The sequence below is a fragment of the Hippopotamus amphibius genome, chromosome 3 (genome assembly GCF_030028045.1).
Source record: "Hippopotamus amphibius kiboko isolate mHipAmp2 chromosome 3, mHipAmp2.hap2, whole genome shotgun sequence".
In the NCBI taxonomy this organism is placed as follows: Eukaryota; Metazoa; Chordata; class Mammalia; order Artiodactyla; family Hippopotamidae; genus Hippopotamus; species Hippopotamus amphibius.
In genome coordinates, this window is record NC_080188.1 from 72517015 (window position 1) to 72536834 (window position 19820).

General features: G+C 40.6%; 1 protein-coding gene across 4 annotated transcripts in view; it reads left to right on the forward strand.

Moving 5' to 3' along the window:
• Positions 1-680: 680 nt before the first annotated feature.
• SCOC (short coiled-coil protein) overlaps positions 681-19820 on the forward strand; it is a 38286-nt gene continuing 19146 nt past the window's right edge. For 3 of the 4 annotated variants that reach the window (XM_057729076.1, XM_057729077.1, XM_057729078.1), the window contains exon 1: positions 681-755. In XM_057729076.1, the coding sequence (XP_057585059.1) occupies positions 686-755 (70 nt within the window). In that variant the 5' untranslated portion in view covers positions 681-685. Of the gene's footprint in view, positions 756-2161; positions 2302-19820 lie in introns of those variants that run through there. The other variant, XM_057729081.1, reaches the window with a different exon arrangement.

Here is a 19820-nt window from a genome sequence, read left to right on the forward strand (position 1 = left end):
GCCGGCAAGGCCAGCATCTCTCCCCTGTGGCTCCTCCAGAAATAGAGAAGGGAGATCCTGCCACTTTAATGAGATTTCATGGAGTGAGGTGCATATACAGTAAAATGCGAGGGCACAGATGAGCTTAATACATACAGAATCTTATTCCCTCACGTATGCCTGATTGTTTGCAGTCATTATTGTAGTTGACACTTATTCAGTGCATGTTATTCATGTTTAATCCTTACAGAAGACATTGTGATACAGGATAAAAAATTGAGGCTCTGTGAGTAAGTCATGTTGCTAGGTCACTGACCCAAATCCCTAAGAAGTTTATTACAGGTGCCCAAAAGATATGTTAATCACATAAAATTCAATTGCTCCCCCTAACCTCATGTCAGTCTAAGCACTGGACTGAAGGCAAGGTGTGACATCTAGCCAGAGTACAGCAGGAGCGCCAACTCAACAGCTTCAGGTAAAGGGTTGTAACTCTTTAACTTGGATCTCTAACCATTTCCAGTTAGGTTTGCAACACTCAGCGAGAACTCCTCAGGTGGAAAGCAGGAAGAGGGTGGTTCATGCAAGGATCAGATAGCACCTGCATGGACGCTCATTTATTAATGATTTAACAAGGGCGATCACATGAGAGAACTGCCGTTTTCCCTGTCCTCATTTTTCTCACTAATAGGCCTGAGAAGTGAACAAGATGGACGGGTCCAGCCAAGAGGAAGAGGAGGATCGTACTTTCACCAACATTTCTCTTGCAGATGACACAGGTAAGGAAGAATCTGATGAATTCTGAAACAAAATTCAGCAACTGCTCAGCAGTTCTTTAAAACCATAGTTTTCGTTCTTTTTATTATACTGGTAAAACATAGTCATTGCAGAAAATTTGAAAAAATACAGCCTCAAAAATAAAACAAAAAGTGTTTAAGAGCTATTTTTATTTTTCCTTTAAGTGATTATTTTAAAAGTTCCTGTGGTTGAATTACGTGTACTTTTAAAAAATCGATCAAAAAAATCGATCAAAAAATAAAAATATGAAATGTTTATTTCCTAAAAGCTCAAGAAACATGACCTCAAAGTTGTTATGAAAGAAACCTATGATATTATTACTCTAATTTGTTCAATTATAGTCCATTTCTTCTCTGTTTTGTGAAAGAATTTTATCATTTCTGAAAAATGAACTAGAACACGCTGCAATTCACTTTAAAAATTATTGCAGTAAATGTCCGGTTTTTTAAGCAAGGACAAAGTTTGCTGAATTCCACATGAGAGAAGGAAAAAGAGGGGAGCAGGGGTTCTAAAATGCTGATGGAAGGGATAACTATGGCTCATTCAACATCCGGGAGAAAATAGACACTGCTGAGTTGCATAATGTTAACTGGAAGTGCTTCAAACCTACAAGCACCCACGTGTTGGGTATGTTTGTGCCTGTGTGTGTGCGTGTGTTAGTGGCGATGTTTTGTATCCAAGTTCCCTTAGCACAATCATAGAAGCCAGCAAGCCTGAAGCTAAGCAATGGGGTTACTGATTTTGATTAACAGAGAGCAGAGCATGAATATTTAACATCAATTGCTCTTTCATACAGCCACACTTCTCCACTTTCTCCCTAAAAGCTCAGGTTCACAAAGCCTCTTTCTAAACTGTGGCCAGACAATTAGCACGAAGTGCCAGCCAGCCAGGGCTAGCTTCCCCTCCTGGCACCGCATAAACATGCTGGGGGCTTTGAAAATCAAAGAGGAGCATTTTCAGCCTTAACGACGCGAGGGAAGGTACAAGGTCCAGGGGCTGTGGAAGAAGCAGGATACCGCTGACCTTCACATGCTCCCATCAGGGTGTTTTAGAAAAATGCCAGAGCTGCAGACGGCAGTGAAGGAAACAAAGACCCAGGGAAACCTGTTCTTTAGCTTGTGGAAGGCAGGATGAGCGCTGAGCGTGCGTGTGGGGAGCCCTATATGCTGTGGGCGGGTGCAGTTCACTCAGGGTGCTGGCTTGCTTGAAATTCACCCCCGCCCAGGATTCTTCCTCAACGTGGGCTGGGCCTGAAAGCGGATGGTCGGCGAGGCTGAGAAGGAGCCTTTGTGAAACTGCTGTCTTTCATCCAGCCCCAGGGCACCGCCTCAACCCTGCCCTCTGCGTCTCATCTTCTGCCACCCTCACAGTTCCGGGGCCCACAAAAGCAGAGGAGGGCAGGGATTTGAATTCAGATGTCCAATCCACTTTTGGCAGTGGCTTGGAGTGGGGCTCTGTCGAAGCTGCTTCCTAAGGAGTCTGAGGCCATGGGCGTAGACCCGGAATAAACTGATAAACCGGGACGGGGTAAGCAGGGTCCCCGGATTGGTGGTGAGATGTGGCAGGCAAGGGAGGGCTTTGAAGCCTCCTCGCTCTCACTCAAGACCTCCTCCTCCCTGGTTGGACGAGTCACAGAATCTTAGGGCACCAGGGGCCTTCAGGGATGGTCCAGCGTGGTAACCAGCGGTGGGATTCAGCTCTGGCTCTAATTCATGCTGTTTCAGCTTTCCAAGATGGCAAATGGAAATTGCTCATGTACTTGTAACAGGAAAGAACTGAAACTCCATGTACTTTGGCTTTTGGAGATAAGTGTATCAATTTGATGTGGCGGTACTGGTTCACTATTGATAATTAGAGGTTCTTGGTCTTTGATAAATAAAAATAGGAAGACAGATTATTATGAAACAAATGTAGCTTGTTCACAATTTCACATTAGACTGAACTGCATTTCCCTCAATAACATCTCCTTCCATGGTGGGTTTCCTGCCCTTGGTGTGGTAAAAAGCAAGTTCTGTGTAAAAATCAATGTAGAACAGGTAATAAGGGTGTCAGTTTGAGAAGGTCGGAGAAGCTGTGAAGTGCCCAAGAGGCCCACACATCCCATTAGGTAAGTGTGTCACTTAAGAACGAATTTTGAAAGAAATTGAAATTTCTTTCAGCTTAGGTGCAGTATTTTTTTTTTTTTTCAAATGATTACTAAGTTTTAAGGACACAAGTACTTATTAAGATGTTTGGACCTGAGTACTTAATTCATGGAACTGTTTGCTATTTCTCTAGGCCTTGGAGCGCTGTGAAAAAATTACTTAAAATGAAGGGCACTGTCAACCAAGGTAGTTTGGGAATCTCTGGTATAAGCTGTACTGTTGCTGCACTGGCCTCCCTTCTGTGTGAGAGACACACAGTGCAGGACAAAGACATTTGATAGTATTGATCGGTCCTTCTTGCCTGTGTTTCTGGTCCCCTGGCTTTGATGCTACCACACTTCTCAGGTTCTCCTTTAACCTCTCCCCATCATTCTCAGGCTCCTTTGGGAACCCTTTCCCCTCACATCTCTCCCCAAGATTCTGCCCTTGGCCTGCTTTTCTTCTCTCTCCAGTTCTATTCTTGTTGTCCATGCTATATATCAGTGACTCTAAAACAGAGCTTATAAATTCAAACAACTTTAGGGCCAAGCAGTGTATTTGTGGGAAAGAAGTAATGGTCTATCATCATTTATTTCATTGTTTCCAAAACGAAGCATTGAAATATGTATGCTTTTTCCAGCTTATTAGGTTTTTCTATCATGTATCTTTTTTTTTTAGTTTTTAAAATTTTTGTTTTAATGTGGTAAGAACATTTAACATGAGCTCTACATCCTTAACAGATTTCAAGTGTATAATACAGTATCATTAACCATGCACAATGCTGTACATCACATCTCTACAACTTAATCATCTTACATTCCTGAAATTTTATACCTGTTGATTAGCAATTGCTCCTTTCTCCCTCGTCGCAGCCCCTGCAGTCATCATTCTATTCGTTGCTTCTGTGAATCTATTTTAGGTACCTCACACAAGTTGAATCACACAGCATGTGTCCTTCTGTGACTAGCTTGTTTTACTTAATATAATGTCCACAGGGCTCATCCACGTTCTGGCATATTGCAGGACTTCTTTCTTTTTTAAGGCTGAATAATATTCTGTTGTATATATATACCCCATTTTTGTTTATCCATTCATCCACTGATGGACATTTAGGTTGTTTCCACATCTTAGCTATTGTGAATAATGCAGCAGTGAATATGAGAGTGCTAATATCTCCTCAAGATCCTGATTTTAATTCTTTTGGATAAATATCCAGAAGTGGGATTACTGATCATATGGTAGCTCCATTTTTACTTTTTGAGGAATCTCGACAGTGTTTTACATAGTGGCTGCACCATTTTACATTCCCTTCAGGAGTGTGAAAGTGTTCCATTTTCTCCATATCCTCACCAATACTTGTTGTCCTTTGGACTTCTTTTTTTGATTGCCATCATAACAGGTGTTAGGTGATATCTCATGATTTTGATTTGCATTTCCCTGATGATTAGTTACACTGAGCATCTTTTTCACTTACCTGTTGTCCATTTGTATGTCTTCTTTGATGAAATGTCTATTGAAGTCTTTTGCCCATTTTTAATGGGTTATTAATGTTTTTTGTTATTACGTTCTTGTCTTTTTGTTATTAAGTTCCTTATATGTTTAATTATAAATTAACCCCTTATCAGATATATCATTTGCAAATATTTTCTCCCATTCTGCAGGTTTCCTTTATATTCTATTGATTGTTGCCTTTACTATGCAGAAGTGTTTATTTTTTAAGATTTATTTTATTATTTATTTATTTATTTTTGGCTGTGTTGGGTCTTTGTTGCTGCAAACAGGCTCACTCTAGTTGTGGAGAGTGGGGGCTACTCTTCGTTGCAGTGTGAGGGCTTCTCATTGCAGTGGCTTCTCTTATTGGGGAGCACAGGCTCTAGGCATGTGGCCTTCAGTAGTTGCAGTGCATGGGCTCAGCAGTTGTGGCTGGCAGGCTCTAGAGCACAGGCTCAGTAGTTGTGTCACACAGGCTTGGTTCCTCGGGCTTGGTTGCTCCGTGGCATGTGGGATCTTCCTGGAGCAGGGCTTGAACCTGTGTTCCCTGCATTGGCAGGCAGATTCTTAACCACTGCATCACCAGGGAGGCCCCAGAAGTGTTTTTGTTGATGTAGTATTCCTTGTCTGTTTTTGCATTTGTTACCTGTGCTTTTGGTGTCATATCTATGAAATTATTGCCAAGACCAATGTCACCAAGATTTTCCTCTATATTTTCTTCTAGGAGTTTTATAGCTTTGGTCTTACATTTAAGTCTTTAATACATTTTGGGTTGATTTTTGTGAATGGTGTATGATAAAGGTCCAATTTCATTCTTTTGCATGTAGATATTCAGTTTTCCCAAAACCATTTATTAAAGACACTATCCTTTCCCCATTGTGTGCTCTTGGCATCCTTGTTGAAGATCAACTGACCGATATATATGGATTTATTTCTGGACTCCATATTCTATTCCAGTGGTCTGTATGTCTTTATGTCAGTACCATATGGTTTTTTTTTTTTTAAAGTACTTTTATTGAGATACAGTTAACAGACAATAAACAGCATATATTTAGAGTGTACAATTTGGTATCCCAATCTTCCAATTCATCCCCACCCCCAACCCTCCCCGCTTTCCCCACTTGGTGTCCATGTGTTTGTTCTCTACACCTGTGTCTCTATTTCTGCCTTGCATTTCCTCTTTCATAGTTGTTAGCATTGCCTTTTGTATTGAGGTGCTCCTATATTGGGTGCATATATATTTATAATTGTTATCTCCTCTTCTTGGATGGATCCCTTGATCTTTATGTAATGTCCTTTCCTGTCTCTTGTAACATTTTTTATTTTAAAGTCTATTTTATCTGATATGAGTATTGCTACTCCAGCTTTCTTTTGATTTTCATTTGCATGGAATATCTTTTTCTATCCCCTCACTTTCCTTCTGTATGTGTCCCTAGGTCTGAAGTGGGTCTCTTGTAGACAGTGGGTCTGAAGTGGGTCTCTTGTTTTTGTATCCATTCAGCCAGTCTGTGTCTTTTGGTTGGTGCATTTAGTCCATTTACATTCAAGGTAATTATCGATATGTGTGTTCCTATTACCATTTTCTTAATTGTTTTGTTTTTGTTTTTGTAGGTCCTTTTCTTCTCTTATGTTTCCCGCTTAGAGAAGTCCCTTTAGCATTTGTCGTAGGGCTGGTTTGGTGGTGCTGACTTCTCTTAGCTGTTGCTTGTCTGTAAAGCTTTTGATTTCTCCATCGAATCTGAATGAGATCCTTGCTGGGTAGAGTATTCTTGGTTGTAGGTTCTTCCCTTTCATCACTTGAAATATATCGTGCCACTCCCTTCTGGCTTGCAGAGTTTCTGCTGAGAAATCAGCTGTTACCCTTATGGGAGTTCCCTTGTATATTATTTGTCATTTTTCCCTTGTTGCTTTTAATAACTTTTCTCTGTCTTTAATTTTTGTCAGTTTGACTACTATATGTCTTGGCATGTTTCTCCTTGGGTTTATCCTGTCTGGGACTCTCTGCACTTCCTGGACTTGGGTAGCTATTTCCTTTCCCATGTTAGGGAAGTCTTCAACTATAATCTCTTCCAATATTTTCTCAGGTCCTTTCTCTCTCTCTTCTCCTTCTGGGACCCCTATAATGTGAATGTTGGTGCATTTAACATTGTCCCAGAGGTCTCTTAGGCTGTCTTCAATTCTTTTCATTCTTTTTTCCTTATTCTTTTCTGCATCAGTGATTCTCACCATTCTGTCTTCCAGGTCACTTATTCACCCTTCTGCCTCAGTTAATCAGCTATTGGTTCCTCCTAGTGTATTGTTCATTTCAGTTATTGTGTTGCATATCTCTGTTTGCTCTTTACTTCTTCTAGGTCTTTGGTAAACTTTTTGATCTTTGCATCAGGTCTATTTTCAAAGTCCTGGATCATCTTCACCATCATTATTCTGAATTCTTTTTCTGGAAGGGTGCCTATCTCCTCTTCATTTAGTTGTTTTTCTGGGGTTTTATCCTGTCCCTTCATCTGGTACAAAGTCCTCTGCTTTTTCATTTTCTCTGTCTTTCTGTGGCTGTGGTTTTCAGTTCCACAAGACGAAATACTGCTGATACTGCTGTCTGCCCCCTTGTGGAGGAAGCTATCTAGGAGCCTCCTGTGTGCTTCCTCATGGGAGTGACTGATGGTGGGTAGGGCTGGGTGGGCAGAGCTCAGTAAGACTTTAATCCGATTTTGTGGGCAGAGCTCAGTAAAACTTTAATCTGCTTGTCTGCTAATGGGTGGGGCTGTGTTCACACCTAAGCACTGGAGCTTACAGGCTGCTTTGGTGGGGCTAATGGTGGACTCTGGGAGGGTTCAGTCCAATGAGCACTTCCCAGAGCCCCTGCTGCCAGTGCCCCTGTCTCCTTGGTGAGCCACAGCTGCCCCCCATCTCTGCAGGCAACCCTCCAACACCAGCAGGTAGGTCTTGTTCGGTCTCCTGTGGGGTCACTGCTCCTTCCCCCTGGGTCCTGGTGAGCACAATTTTTGTGTGCCCTCCAAGAGTGGCGTCTCTGTTTCCCCCAGTCCTGTGGAGGTCCTGCAATCAAATCTAGCTGGCTTTCAAAGTCTGATTCTCTCGAGATTCCTCCTCCCGTTGCTGGACTCCCAGGTTGGGAAGCCTGACATGGGGCTCAGAACCCTCACTTTAGTGGGTGGACTTCTGCAGTATAACTGTTCTCCAGCTTGTGAGTCCCCCACCCAGCATTTATGGAATTTGATTTTAACGCGATTGTGCCCCTCCTACCGTCTCGTTGCAGCTTCTCCTTTGTCTCCAGATGTGGGATGTCTTTTTTGGTGAGTTCCAGTGTCTTTCTGTCGATGATTGTTCAGCATTTAGTTGTAATTCCGATGCTCTTGAAAGAGGGAGTGAGTGCACATCCTCCTACTCTGCCATCTTAATCCTATCTCCCCTGTTTGCTTATTTTTGTTGAAAATTTTTTCATATGTATTGGTTTATTATTTGCACCTTAACATAAGGCAAAAAATGAAGAGTTCACAGGGACGTCATTTCACACGTTATTGTGCTTCATCAGTTTTCATTGTCATACCATATGGTTTTAATTACTATGGCTTTGTAATATATTTTTATTACACTGAAATCATGAAGTGTGATGCCTCTAACTTTGTTCTTTTTTTCTCTTAAGATTTTTTTGGTTATTTGGGGGCTTTTGTGGTTTCATATTAATTTTAGAATTGTTTTTTCTATTTATGTAAAAAGTGTCATTGGGATTTTGATAGGAACTGCATTGAGTGTGTAGATTAGGGTGGTATGGACAATTTAACAATATTAAAGACTTCTACCCTGAAAATTACAAAACAATGATGAAAGAAATTAAAGTAGACACAAATGAAAAGTCATGATGTATCTTTTAAATACAGCAGATATTATTCTTAATATGGTTTATTTCACAGTGATATTTCAAGTTTAATCCTTTCAACACGGACATGCTTTGCCTGCACATTAAATATACAGGAACATTATTAATTTCACAACACCATTTTCTTTGAAACACACAGTCCTCTTGGACTAGACTTCATTTTCTACTTTTGATTAACGTCATTGTCCCACTCTCATTTCTCACAACCCAATCAAATCACTGATTCCTGTTGACTTGACCTTGAAAATGTTTCTCACATCAATCTGGCCTTCTGCATCCCTATCACCACTTCCCTGATTAGGCCCTCATTATCTCCCACATAAACCACAGCATCAACTGCCCAACTGTTCTTCCTATCTCAATTCTTATCCCTTCAAATCTCTTCTCCACACTGACCATATCACTCCCTCTCCCTGCAGAGACAGATCGATGCCTCACATCCCTGCTGACTGAAGTCCAAGACACTTAACGTGACATTGAAAGTCTCCTTCTTCCTGGCTCTACCTATCTCTTCAGTGTCATTTCCTGCCACATAGTTTGGGCTCAGTAAGAAATATTTAATATTCTATGCACACACTGTCTATCTCACGCCTCTGGACTTTGCTCTCTTTGCTTGGAATAACACCACTCACCCTTTCTTGCTGGGCTAATTCCTGTTCATCCTTTAAGAACCCATCCAGGCACTGCCTCCTCCAGGAAGCCTTCCTTGACCTTCCCAGGCCGAATTAGGTTTCCTTTCTCCTTCCTGAGAATGCCAAGCTCATCTCTACCTATATTTTTTCACAGCATATTATACTTGTATATATATGGGTCCCCTCACCCCCAACAGACTGAGCTGCTGGAAGATGGAACCTGAGTTTTAAAATGTCTATACTTCTGGCAGCTAACCCAATGTCTGACACCTAATAGACACTCAAAACATTTTTGCCAAATAATTCTGATTGAGTTTGTGTGTACACTGGAATGAGGGCCCCTAGCTGAGAATCAACTCCTAGGGTCAGCTTTCCTAAATCATTTCTAGTTTTAAGAGTTTCTTTCCTATCTCCACTTCTAGGTCAGTTCAGTTCTGCTTTCAGAAAACATTTACTGAGCACCTACTATCACATAACAGGTAGTAGACAGGACCTGGCTATTTGGAGAACTGGCTCAGTATGGCAGAAAGGGCTTGAACTCTGGAGTCAGAAATGCCTGAATTTGAGTCTGTTGGACTTTGAGCAAGTTGTTTATAATCCTTGTGCCTCAGTTTCCTCAGTTTTGAAACGATCATAAGACTGTGTCTCAGAACTGTTTTGAAGATTAAATGAAATAATAAAGGGAGCTTCCTGAACCAGCCTGGGCTACTAAGTATTCAATATGTTTTAGTTCCTCCTTTGCCCACTTCAAGGAGATCACTCACAAGTTTCTTAAAAGGCTCCAGGACTTGTCCACATTGGTTGTCGTGGTAACGGCAGCATCCCGTGGACGCTGGGCTGACTGCTGACGTCCTCCTGATAGAGAGGCTTGAGGTAGAGGGGGAGGTGGAGATGAACAAACTCTTTAAACAAGAGCATGATGTTTTTCTGATACAAATAAGACAGCTCCTCTTTTTCCTCTTCATCCTGGCCCTCACCTCTTCCCTGCCGATGTTCTTCCCACCACTGTCCTCCTTTATGCCTCAGCCTCCTTCCTGACTCTGCTCTCTAAAACCTCTTCTGAATAGTATTCAAAGCTGCTTCTGCGTCTGCTTTTGGCATCAGCCAATTAGCCCTCATTGTAAGGTGGTAATAACCTTCCCGGAGAAGTGGCACAATTGTCGTGTGCTTTTATTTGGTGCTGCTTCCTACCACCATACAGAAAATGTAACAATACCCACCTCATGTCCTGCTGAAAGCAGTCTGGGTTTGAAAAGCTTGCAGAAGGCCATCTGCCGTCCCCTCAGCCAAGCAGCAGATCAGACACGAGGCCCTGCATTAGTTAGCACTCCAAGTAAAAGGTATCAAGGACCGGTATTCCTTTTCATCTCACCCTCCATTATAATACGGGCTAAAGAAGGAAACAGACTCGTGGCTACCAAGCTGGGAGACACACTGAGTCATAGCAGGAGTCTTCTCTGAGAAAAGGGAGCAGGCCTTTCTTTTCTGACGGTGAATGCAGCCAGTGTTTGCAGCCAGCGCCACGCTCTAGTCCCCTGCACTGCTGATAATGGCTTGACCGGGTTATACTGGACCTCATGGGAGGATACAGTGCTGATGAGAGTCTCCGAGCGGAGGCATCCTTCAATAAATACACAAGGATGAGACCAGGGTCAGCCGCGTGTGCTGGCCAGGAACAGTGGAGCGCTCCTTATGTCACCTCAGTTTACACCTTCCAGCAAATTTGGCCATGAGTATTAATTTAAAAGATTATTCAGACATCCTAAGAGATGCCAAAAGAGATCACCTTTAGTATGGTAGAAGTCTTTTTGTTTTTAGTGGCTTGAAAGAGGATGTTCATTGCAATAGCAATGACAGAAAGTTTCAGCAAATCTTAATTGGCACTTGGGATCCATGTAAGTATAGATAATGACATTGGCCGAGTGAACTATCTGTTCCTGTAAGCTGAAGATAATACAGACAGTGGCATTAGGAATACCTCCCCTGGCCCAGCAAAATGCCTTAGAGACTTAGCAGAAGAGATTCAATAAGAAAAAGGAGATTAACTCTGCTTCTCAGTAGCTTCTGAGAGTGCTATGACTCTGGGGTCACTAATGTATTGCTAGAAATTGTAAGTGCTCTTTCTGCGAAAAAAATATCTTCCATCAGAGGCAATCCACTTAACTGAAATACACAATGTAGCATAATGCAAAAACTAGTTTTAATAAACAAGCTTAAGAAACAGAATGTTAGGGCAGCATCTAAATATTTTCAGTAATCTAGACTGTTCTCTAATTTTCTCATCAAAACATAAGTATTAATATTTTGACTCTTCCTTTAAAAGACAAAACCATCCCTCAATTGCCTTGTATCAGCAATGTGTTTTTTCTTTATTATATTACCAACAGCAAAAAAGGGAGTAAGAACGTTTTATGTTAAATGTATATGAAAGCCTTCATAATTGTGCTAATTTTTTTTTCCTAGAGAAAAATCCAGAGGAGATTCAAAAGATCAAGGGTGAATTTGATTTACCTGAGCTCATGAGCTAATAAGATGCTGACCTTCCCCAGGTCTTTTTCCTGTCAAGAAGGGAGCCAGGGGGCTATTTTCCATCACAGGGACCTTCATTTCAAAAAGGCCCCAGTTGCATTGAATCAGCTTTGGACACACTTCCCCTCACAGACCTCCAGCCTGCCTGACTTGTTTGGAATTTGAAGGTCAGAGCCTGGTTTCCTTAGAGACTCTTGGGGTTCCCAAAGAGAATCTGGAGTGTAGAGAGGAGAACGATAGCTAAAAGAGCAGGGCAGACTGGAGGAAGCAGCCTCAGCTGTGCTCCTCAACTTAGGAATAAAATTTTTGAATGATCCAAAAGTTCTCAGTCACTCTACAGGACTTCAATCCTTCAATCCATACTTCAGTAATATGTACTTCAATCATAGAATCAGAGTTATCGTAAAAGCTGTTTCAGAAAGATATGTTTTGCTTTCATGGACAGACTTTAGCCTTCATTTTCAATCCTCGAATTTGACATTGGAAAAAGAAGGGCCTCAGTGGCAGCCCCCATGAATGGTCCAGGAGAACAGTGAGCCTCCCTTGCCGCCTTTCTGTTAGAGAGACCTGGGTCTTCCCTCCACCACCCTCCCCTGGATGCACATAGCCAACAGCCGCCTCTTTTCAGCCCTTACTGGCTTTCTTCACCATTTAATCATTGTTCCCTTGTTTCTTCACACACACATTTCATTGTCAGCTTAATGACTTTGGCTCAGACTACTTGGCTGTGCACATGCGTGGTTCTCTCTTCGCTGGTAGCATGACACTAGTAAAAGCTATTGGAAAAAGCTGGCATTTTAAAACACATTTGTCCTTTCTTATCCCTCCTGAGAATCTTCACTACCTTTTCCCAGCAGACAGAAGACAACTATTATTCGTTCACCCATGTGACTATTCTGCTTTCATTTGCATTCTTGGTGGCAAGGTTAGTGGGTTTTTCTAAGGTCATGATAACTATTCAGAAAGCTTTGTTTATAAAAGTATTTAGATTTTTTTTCAAGCTGCTTCTTATCCTTTTTAATTTTAGAATTTTAAATGGCTTGAGCTTTGTGCTATGCCAGTGTTCCTCAAGGACAGTGCATTCCTGTCCCTTCTGATTTAAAATAGTGTAAAAACAGAATTTCTATAAATGAAACATAGCTGATGTACGAGGGTGAGTCAAAAATTATCCACACTCCGGTTATATTAAAACTTCTGTTGGCCGCACTGTCTTATCAGTGCTTTCTGTTCAAGGCTGCTGTCTCCAAAGTCACTGCTGTGAAGGTGTGAATGTGTTACATCAGTTCATTTGTAACTGCGGTGTGAGCAAACATGGATGCCCCACTTGTGATTTGCACAAAAGAAGAGCAGCGTGCAGGGATTCGTTTTTTGTGGTCTGAGGGTGCACCTGGTGCCGTTATTTATCGAAGACTTTGTGCGCAGTATGAAAAAAGTGTTTTGTCGTGAAGAAGTGTGTATGAATGCTTAGAGAAGTTCAAGGAAGATCGCACAAGTGTTATCCATCAAGAAGGAGTCGGATTGACTTCTGATGAAGAAGTGAAGACAGCAGCGCATTCACGGCTCGCAGCTCAGTCTAAAACATTTTTTAATGAGGGAATACGACAGCTTGTTGACAGATGGACAAAGTGTGTTGAAAAGCAAGGAGATTATGTCGAAAAATGATGTATTTGTTTTTTCCAAAAGTTAATTAAAATAAATTCTATAGCCAGAGTGCGGATAATTTTTGACTCACCCTCGTATAACTTGAGCAATTCACTCACACTTGGCAATGATGGTTGGCCCCTAAACACTAAATGTTTCAGCCAGTGCCTCTCTGTGCAGTACTTAGTGATCGTCAAATACACAATTGCCCAGGGAGAGCCTATATATTTCAAGGAATTTCTCAAAGAATAGTTCTTGTAGAATTTTTCCTGCTAACACAAACAATAACTCCTCTATTGGTCCATTTTGTAAGTTGGGACATTATCCTTTTTCCATAGTATATAGTCATTTGACTGTAAAAGGAATTAGGCAAATTCACAGCTAACTGGTCATTTTTAAAAAGCAAACTGTATGTGTAATATTTCCGTCATGTTCCAATGATTACATTTTTAAGGCTTTTTTTTTTCCAACCGTTTTGGGGTGGGGAGGAGGGAGATAATCTAAAGCAGACATTGGAGAAAGATGATTAGTCGGCTGTCACTCTATTTTTCCTATAGCTTCTCAATTCTGGAGACAATTAGGAGAAATCTTTTGGTTTCTTCAGAAATCCTGGTGAAGTCTTTGGATATGATAACATCTAAAAAGTAACCCATCATTCATCACATATAAAACTAAGAGAGTCACAAAATTAAGTATTTGGAGTAAGCCCACATTTTACTAGCTAGTCATGGATCTCTTAGATGAATGTTTTGTTTTGTTTTTTAATAAATTTATTTATTTATTTATTTATTTATTGGCTGTGTTGGGTCTTCGTTGCTGCGCACGGGCTTTCTCTAGTTGTGGCAAGTAGGGGCTACTGTTCATTGCGGTGCACGGGCTTCTCATTGAGGTGGCTTCTATTGTTGTGGAGCATGGGCTCTAGGCTTGTGGGCTTCAGTAGTTGTGGCATGCAGGCTCAGTTGTGGCTTGCGGGCTTAACAGTTGTGGCTCACGGGCTCCAGAGCGCGGGCTCAGTAATTGTGGCACACAGGCTTAGCTGCTCCACAGCATGTGGGATCTTCCCGGACCAGGGATTGAACCCATGTCCCCTGCACTGGCAGGCAGATTCTTAACCACTGTGCCACCAGGGAAGTCCCTTAGATGAATATTAATAACATTTATTGAGAACTTAATACAGTCCAGGCACTGTGCTCAGAACTTCACATTCATTATCTCATTTAATCCTCACAAATAGCATGTGATAGACATTATTATCCCTGTTTTTTAGATTGAAGACTGGGGCACAGAAAGGTTTAGGAACTTGTACAAAGCAGAGCTGGGATAGCAGCCCACGTCTGAGTGACTTCAAAGCCTTCGTCAAATAACAATGCATCAGGATAGAAATAACCAGATCGCATAACTGCATTATACTGACAAGGTGGAAGCAATAAGGTACCTGTACTGAAGGTACAGAACAATGAAATATGGTCCCTTAGTTATGAGGTCAGTGTTTCAAAAATGTAATCACAGAATCAGAGGACAAGAAGAGCCACAGAGGCTCTCTAACAATATTGGTGTATGCTCAGACAAGCAAGGTAGAATACAAAATTGTTACCTATGTTGTGACTACAACCATGTGAAAGTAATTTATGTATATGGACTAGGATGTAAAGAGAACTTGGGAAAATGTACTTACTAGTGTGCAGGCATTATGTTATTACATTTTCATGTTCTATTTATGTGATAATTTTTTTCTTAAAGATAAGATTAACATTAGAGGTTTTTCTGATATATGGAAGTAAGATATTAATCCTAACACAAGTGCTGACTTTGAGGAGCATGTGAAAATACCAGTGCTAGGATTAAGGACATCTATCAAAACACCGCTACTGCCTTTTGCATTTTTAGTGATGCATGCAAAAAGTTGTCTTAGAAAAATAAAATATAGAAAGTGGTAGATTTGGCTAAAGGACACACCAGGCACAGAGAGTGGAGAGCAGGGGAGATAAGACATAAATTGTAAACACCACCCTTCAGCATAGTCATATCTTATTTGTTTAAGTTTTATTTTTATTTTGAAAAAATCTCAAGTACCAAAAATTTGCAAGTACGTGAGGAATGATCTTTTTTTCCTGAATTATTTGAGAGTAAGTTGCCAATCCATTGCCCCATCACCCCCAGATACTTTAGTGTGCATTTGCTACAAACAAGGACTGTCTCCTTCATATCAAAATGAAACCAGCAAAGTCAGGAAAATGAATTCATACATTACTATCACCTCATCTTTAAAGTGCATTTAAATCTAGCCAGTTGTCTTGGTAATATCCGTGACAGCAAAGGCACCATCCAGTTAGAATCATACATTGCATTTAGTTGTCATGTCGTTTTAGCCTCCTGCAAGCTGGAACAATTCCTCAATCTCTGCTTGATTTTTGTTACCTTGATACTTTGAAAGACTGTAGAGCAGTTATTTTATAAAAAGGGTCCTCAATATTGATAACTTGGCAAGAATATCGGAAGCGATGCTGTGTTCTTCTCATTGTACTCTATCAGGTGGTACATAATTTCAATTTATCCCTTTACTGGTGTGGTTCACTTTGATCCCTTGGTTACGGTGGTGTTTTACTCCTTTTTCTTTTAATAATTAGCAAGTGTTTGGGGGGGAGATATTTAGAAACTATGTCACTATTCCATTTCATATCAAACTAGTATGTATTTATGTATGTATGTATGTGTGTATTTAAATCAGAATAGACTCATGGTTTCCTAATTTATTGAGTGGGTTAAAAATTCTCAACATACCTTTAAAGAAGGAGAAGAGGAAGAGCTACCAAGTATCTTGAAATCTTTCATATGTAGTATTTTAATCAAGTGTATACGGATTCTCTTCCTACTGCCTTAAGCTATTAAAATTCTCACTTATACGCACTTGATTTCTTCTCTTATAAATTAGTCTCCAAAAGAGAGATAGGGAAGGGTGACCAACAAGGAAAAACTGAACATTCTTTTCTCCATCCATCCACTCAACAAATACTTAACGAGAGCCTACTATGCACCAGGCTCACGGTTCAAGCTGTCATTTCAGTGTGTCTGGTTTGAGCCTCAAGTGGGGCTACGCCTGCAGTAAATGGCCACTGGGTGGAAGGCGGGTGTAGACAGCACGTGTTCCTATTACCGTGTGGCTGGGCTCCCCAAAGTTGTTAACCTTCATTATTTTCAGAAGATGGGATGTTTGTAAGCCAAACCCTGGTATTTCCACATGGACCTCAAATTCAGGATTCCCGTTAGGGTTATGATCTTAACTTCCACATACCAGATAGGTCACCTTGACAAAATGGTCAAGATACAGAGCAGCGCTATCTTTGTCATTTCACCAGACTACTTATTATAACTCTTCCTCCTACGTTTGTTTTAAGAAAAACATCATCACATTTGGTCTCATTTCAACATTCTAATAGAGGCTGATTCATTGTAGCATCTTTAATTTGTTGTACCTCATGCCTTCTCTTTTTTCTCCCACTTTTGTTATTCCCTCCACAATTTTTTTAATCCACTCTGTTCTTTGTCTTCACTCCCCCCGCTTTTTTTTTTTTTTTTTAAGATTTATTTATTTATTTGGCTGCGTCAGGTCTCAGTTGTGGCATGTGGGCTCTTCGTTGCAGCACATGGGCTTCTCTCTAGCTGTGGTACATGGGCTCCAGAGCACGTGGGCTTAGTTGCCCTGCAGCGTGTGGGGTCATAGTTCCCTGACCAGGGATCAAACCCATGTCCCCTGCATTGGAAGGTGGATTCTTAACCACTGGACCACCAGGGAAGTCCTTTTCTCCCCTCTTAATTGCCCTCCGTGGTCTTGTTTCTCTTTTCCCTTCCTCCTTCCCAGCTTCCCTCCCTCACATTTATGCTCGCCTCACATCTATGCTGTCCAAGGTCCTCTTCCTTTTCTCCTTCATCCTAATCTCATGGCCTGAGCTTTGCACATTTTGTTCCCCTGGTCCAGCCACTGACTACACTCCCTTATTGTATTGCTGGGTTGGGTTTGGAGGTAAACCAATACCTCACTGGTTTGAATTGAATAATTTGGGGGAAAAACTTTTAGTTTTATAATTTTAAGTGCATGTAGAGGAATTCTTTAGCTCAGATAAATTTAGGTTTGAGCACATATCGTATGCACATTACAATTATTGCTGCCAAGCCTATTTACTATTCACACACAAATACTGCTGCTAAGGCTAGTTATTGCCCTTGTCATCTGTTTGTTTGTTTATTTATTTATGGAGGATTCTTTTTCCTTAGCAGCAGTGAGTAATAATTAAATTTCTAAGCTCTGCAGTTGAAATCCTTGGAATCAAATCCTGGCTCAGCAAACTGTAGTAACCCTGGGCAAGTTATTTGACCTCTATAAGCTTTAGTTTTGTCTCTATAGCATAGGGATACCAAGTACCTACCTCCTAAACATTTTGTAGGAATTAAATAAAATAGTTCTTGAAAAACTGTGTGGTACCTGGCAAATGTTGAATAAATGCTATATATATTTTAAATATAGTAAAAATACTTGTGATGTATAATGGAAAAATTCTCTACAACTAATATCCTTGACTAAACAAACCATTTTTGAAGTTTTTTTAATTGTCACTGCTGATATGCAAAAAAATAAGCTCAAAATATGAACTTTGTGTTGTAGTTAGCTAAACTCTACCACAGGTCTTTCTCGCTGCACCTGAAATAGCAATTCATTTTCTTTTTCTGTCACTACCTCAGTCCTAATAATCCCTTCCAGAAAATTCCATAAAGTTTATATACTTAAAGAAAAGGTAAATGACATGGTTAGGAGGCTTTAGAAACCTTTTTCCATCAGCTTGGTGATTGATCTAAAGGGGTTTACAGATGTTCTGGTCAACACATAGGACTCTCGCAGTGAAATGTCACCATGACGTAAGCCCTTCTCAACCTCAGTGGATTGCAGGGCAGGGAAACCACACCAGGTGAAGGAGAAGCACTCAGCGCTTCAGGAAAGGCCTGTCGAGTCCAGGAGATTCTGGGCTCTCTACACAGTGGTACACTGTGACCAACCTACAAAGTCTAGGTTCTGGGGTCACTGTTTTAAGAAGGCAAAGTTACTGATGGAAGGGGAAAATCTTTCCAGAAAATTCTTTGTAAGGAAAACATAGAAAAACACAAAGCAAAACGAACAAAAAAATTAACAGTTCAAGCTATTGGGTTCAAGAAGAATTAAATTCAATGGACTTGGCCATCAAATGGGCTGGGGGCTCAGAGCTAGGAATTTGCTAAAAGTTAGAACTTTGGAACCAGGACTTTCTCAGTCAAAGTTACACAGTTTTTTGAGGTTGTTTTTTTGAGGGAAGGACAAGGGTGAATAGGCTAAATACTATACAGTTTTCAAAAGTAAATCTTCTGCTAAACAATGATTGTCTTTCTCAATCAGGCTTCCTCAAATGAACCATGGAACATGGAAAAAGATTTGAGTGACTATTTTCTCATTTCTCCCAGGGGTGACACATAACAAGCACTTTTCTAAATGCAAGAGGAGAACTGATTTTATTTCATGCAATGGATAACAGGTGGGCTTAGTTCTCTCTCAGAACCTTGGATGAAAAAGGGCTGGAGTCTGATAGGGTATCCCATCCAGGTGGCAGAGTTGCAACATGGTACTAGCATTTTCCTAGAACTTGAGACTAAAAACCATGGCCATCTTGGACCCTTCCTTCACTTTTATCTTCCATAGTCGATTTAATCTGTTAACACATCCTGCTTCTACTTTCTTTAAAATGTTTATAGTAATATCCCCTTGTTTCCGTTTCCACTGCCTCTACCACGCATGACTGAATTTTGTAACAGTCTTAGAGAGTTGTATAACTTAGCCTTTAGGAATACCAGTTTCTCGTGTGCAAAATAAAGATAGTCACTGTACCTGCCTTACAGGATTATGGTGAGGATTGAATGAAATATTTTATGTTCAGTGCTCAGTACAGAACCTTACAGATAGTTAGAACTCAATAAATGTTAGCCCTTACTGTTGTTATTATATACTCCTGCTGTAGTTTCTTCCTACTGATTCACTCTGGATACTAGCTCTACACATATCCTTCTAGAAAACATGTCACTCACCACCTTAGGAATCCGTTGTATCAAATTCCTGCTTGGTTTTCCATGTCCTCCTCAGCTGATTCATTCATTCCCTCTTTCATTTATGAATTCTCTCCAAAATACTTCCTACTACTTCCAAACATGTATCATTCAGCCATTCATTCACTATGTTTATATTGCATCCCTGTTATGGGCCAGGTATTGGAGATAGAGAAAGAAATTAAGGGAGAAACTGCCAACTCTCATACAAATTACAGTTGGGAGAATATCAGCTCTACCAGTCAGAAGGTCTCTCCATCATGCCCCCGCCTCCAGATGTGTTCCTAAACCAGCCCGACTGCCTCTCCTCTCTCCAAAGTTCTGTCATACTTAGTACCACCCTGCTTTACAGTTGTTCTAGCTAAAGTGGGTTCTATGTGTCTTATCAACTAGATTATAAACTCTTTGAGAGACTTCTGTATTCTCTTAAGTGACAAACACATTGTGAGTTCAAATTATACTTTTTGATTGAGATTGACTTATTGATTTTTATAGGGTGCAGAACACATATGTCCTCTTTTGGGTCCATAGTCTCAAAATGTATGTAACTTTAAAATGTGTAGTCTAAAGGACAAAGGAGAATTTATATTTCTATCAATTAGAATATGTATTCAT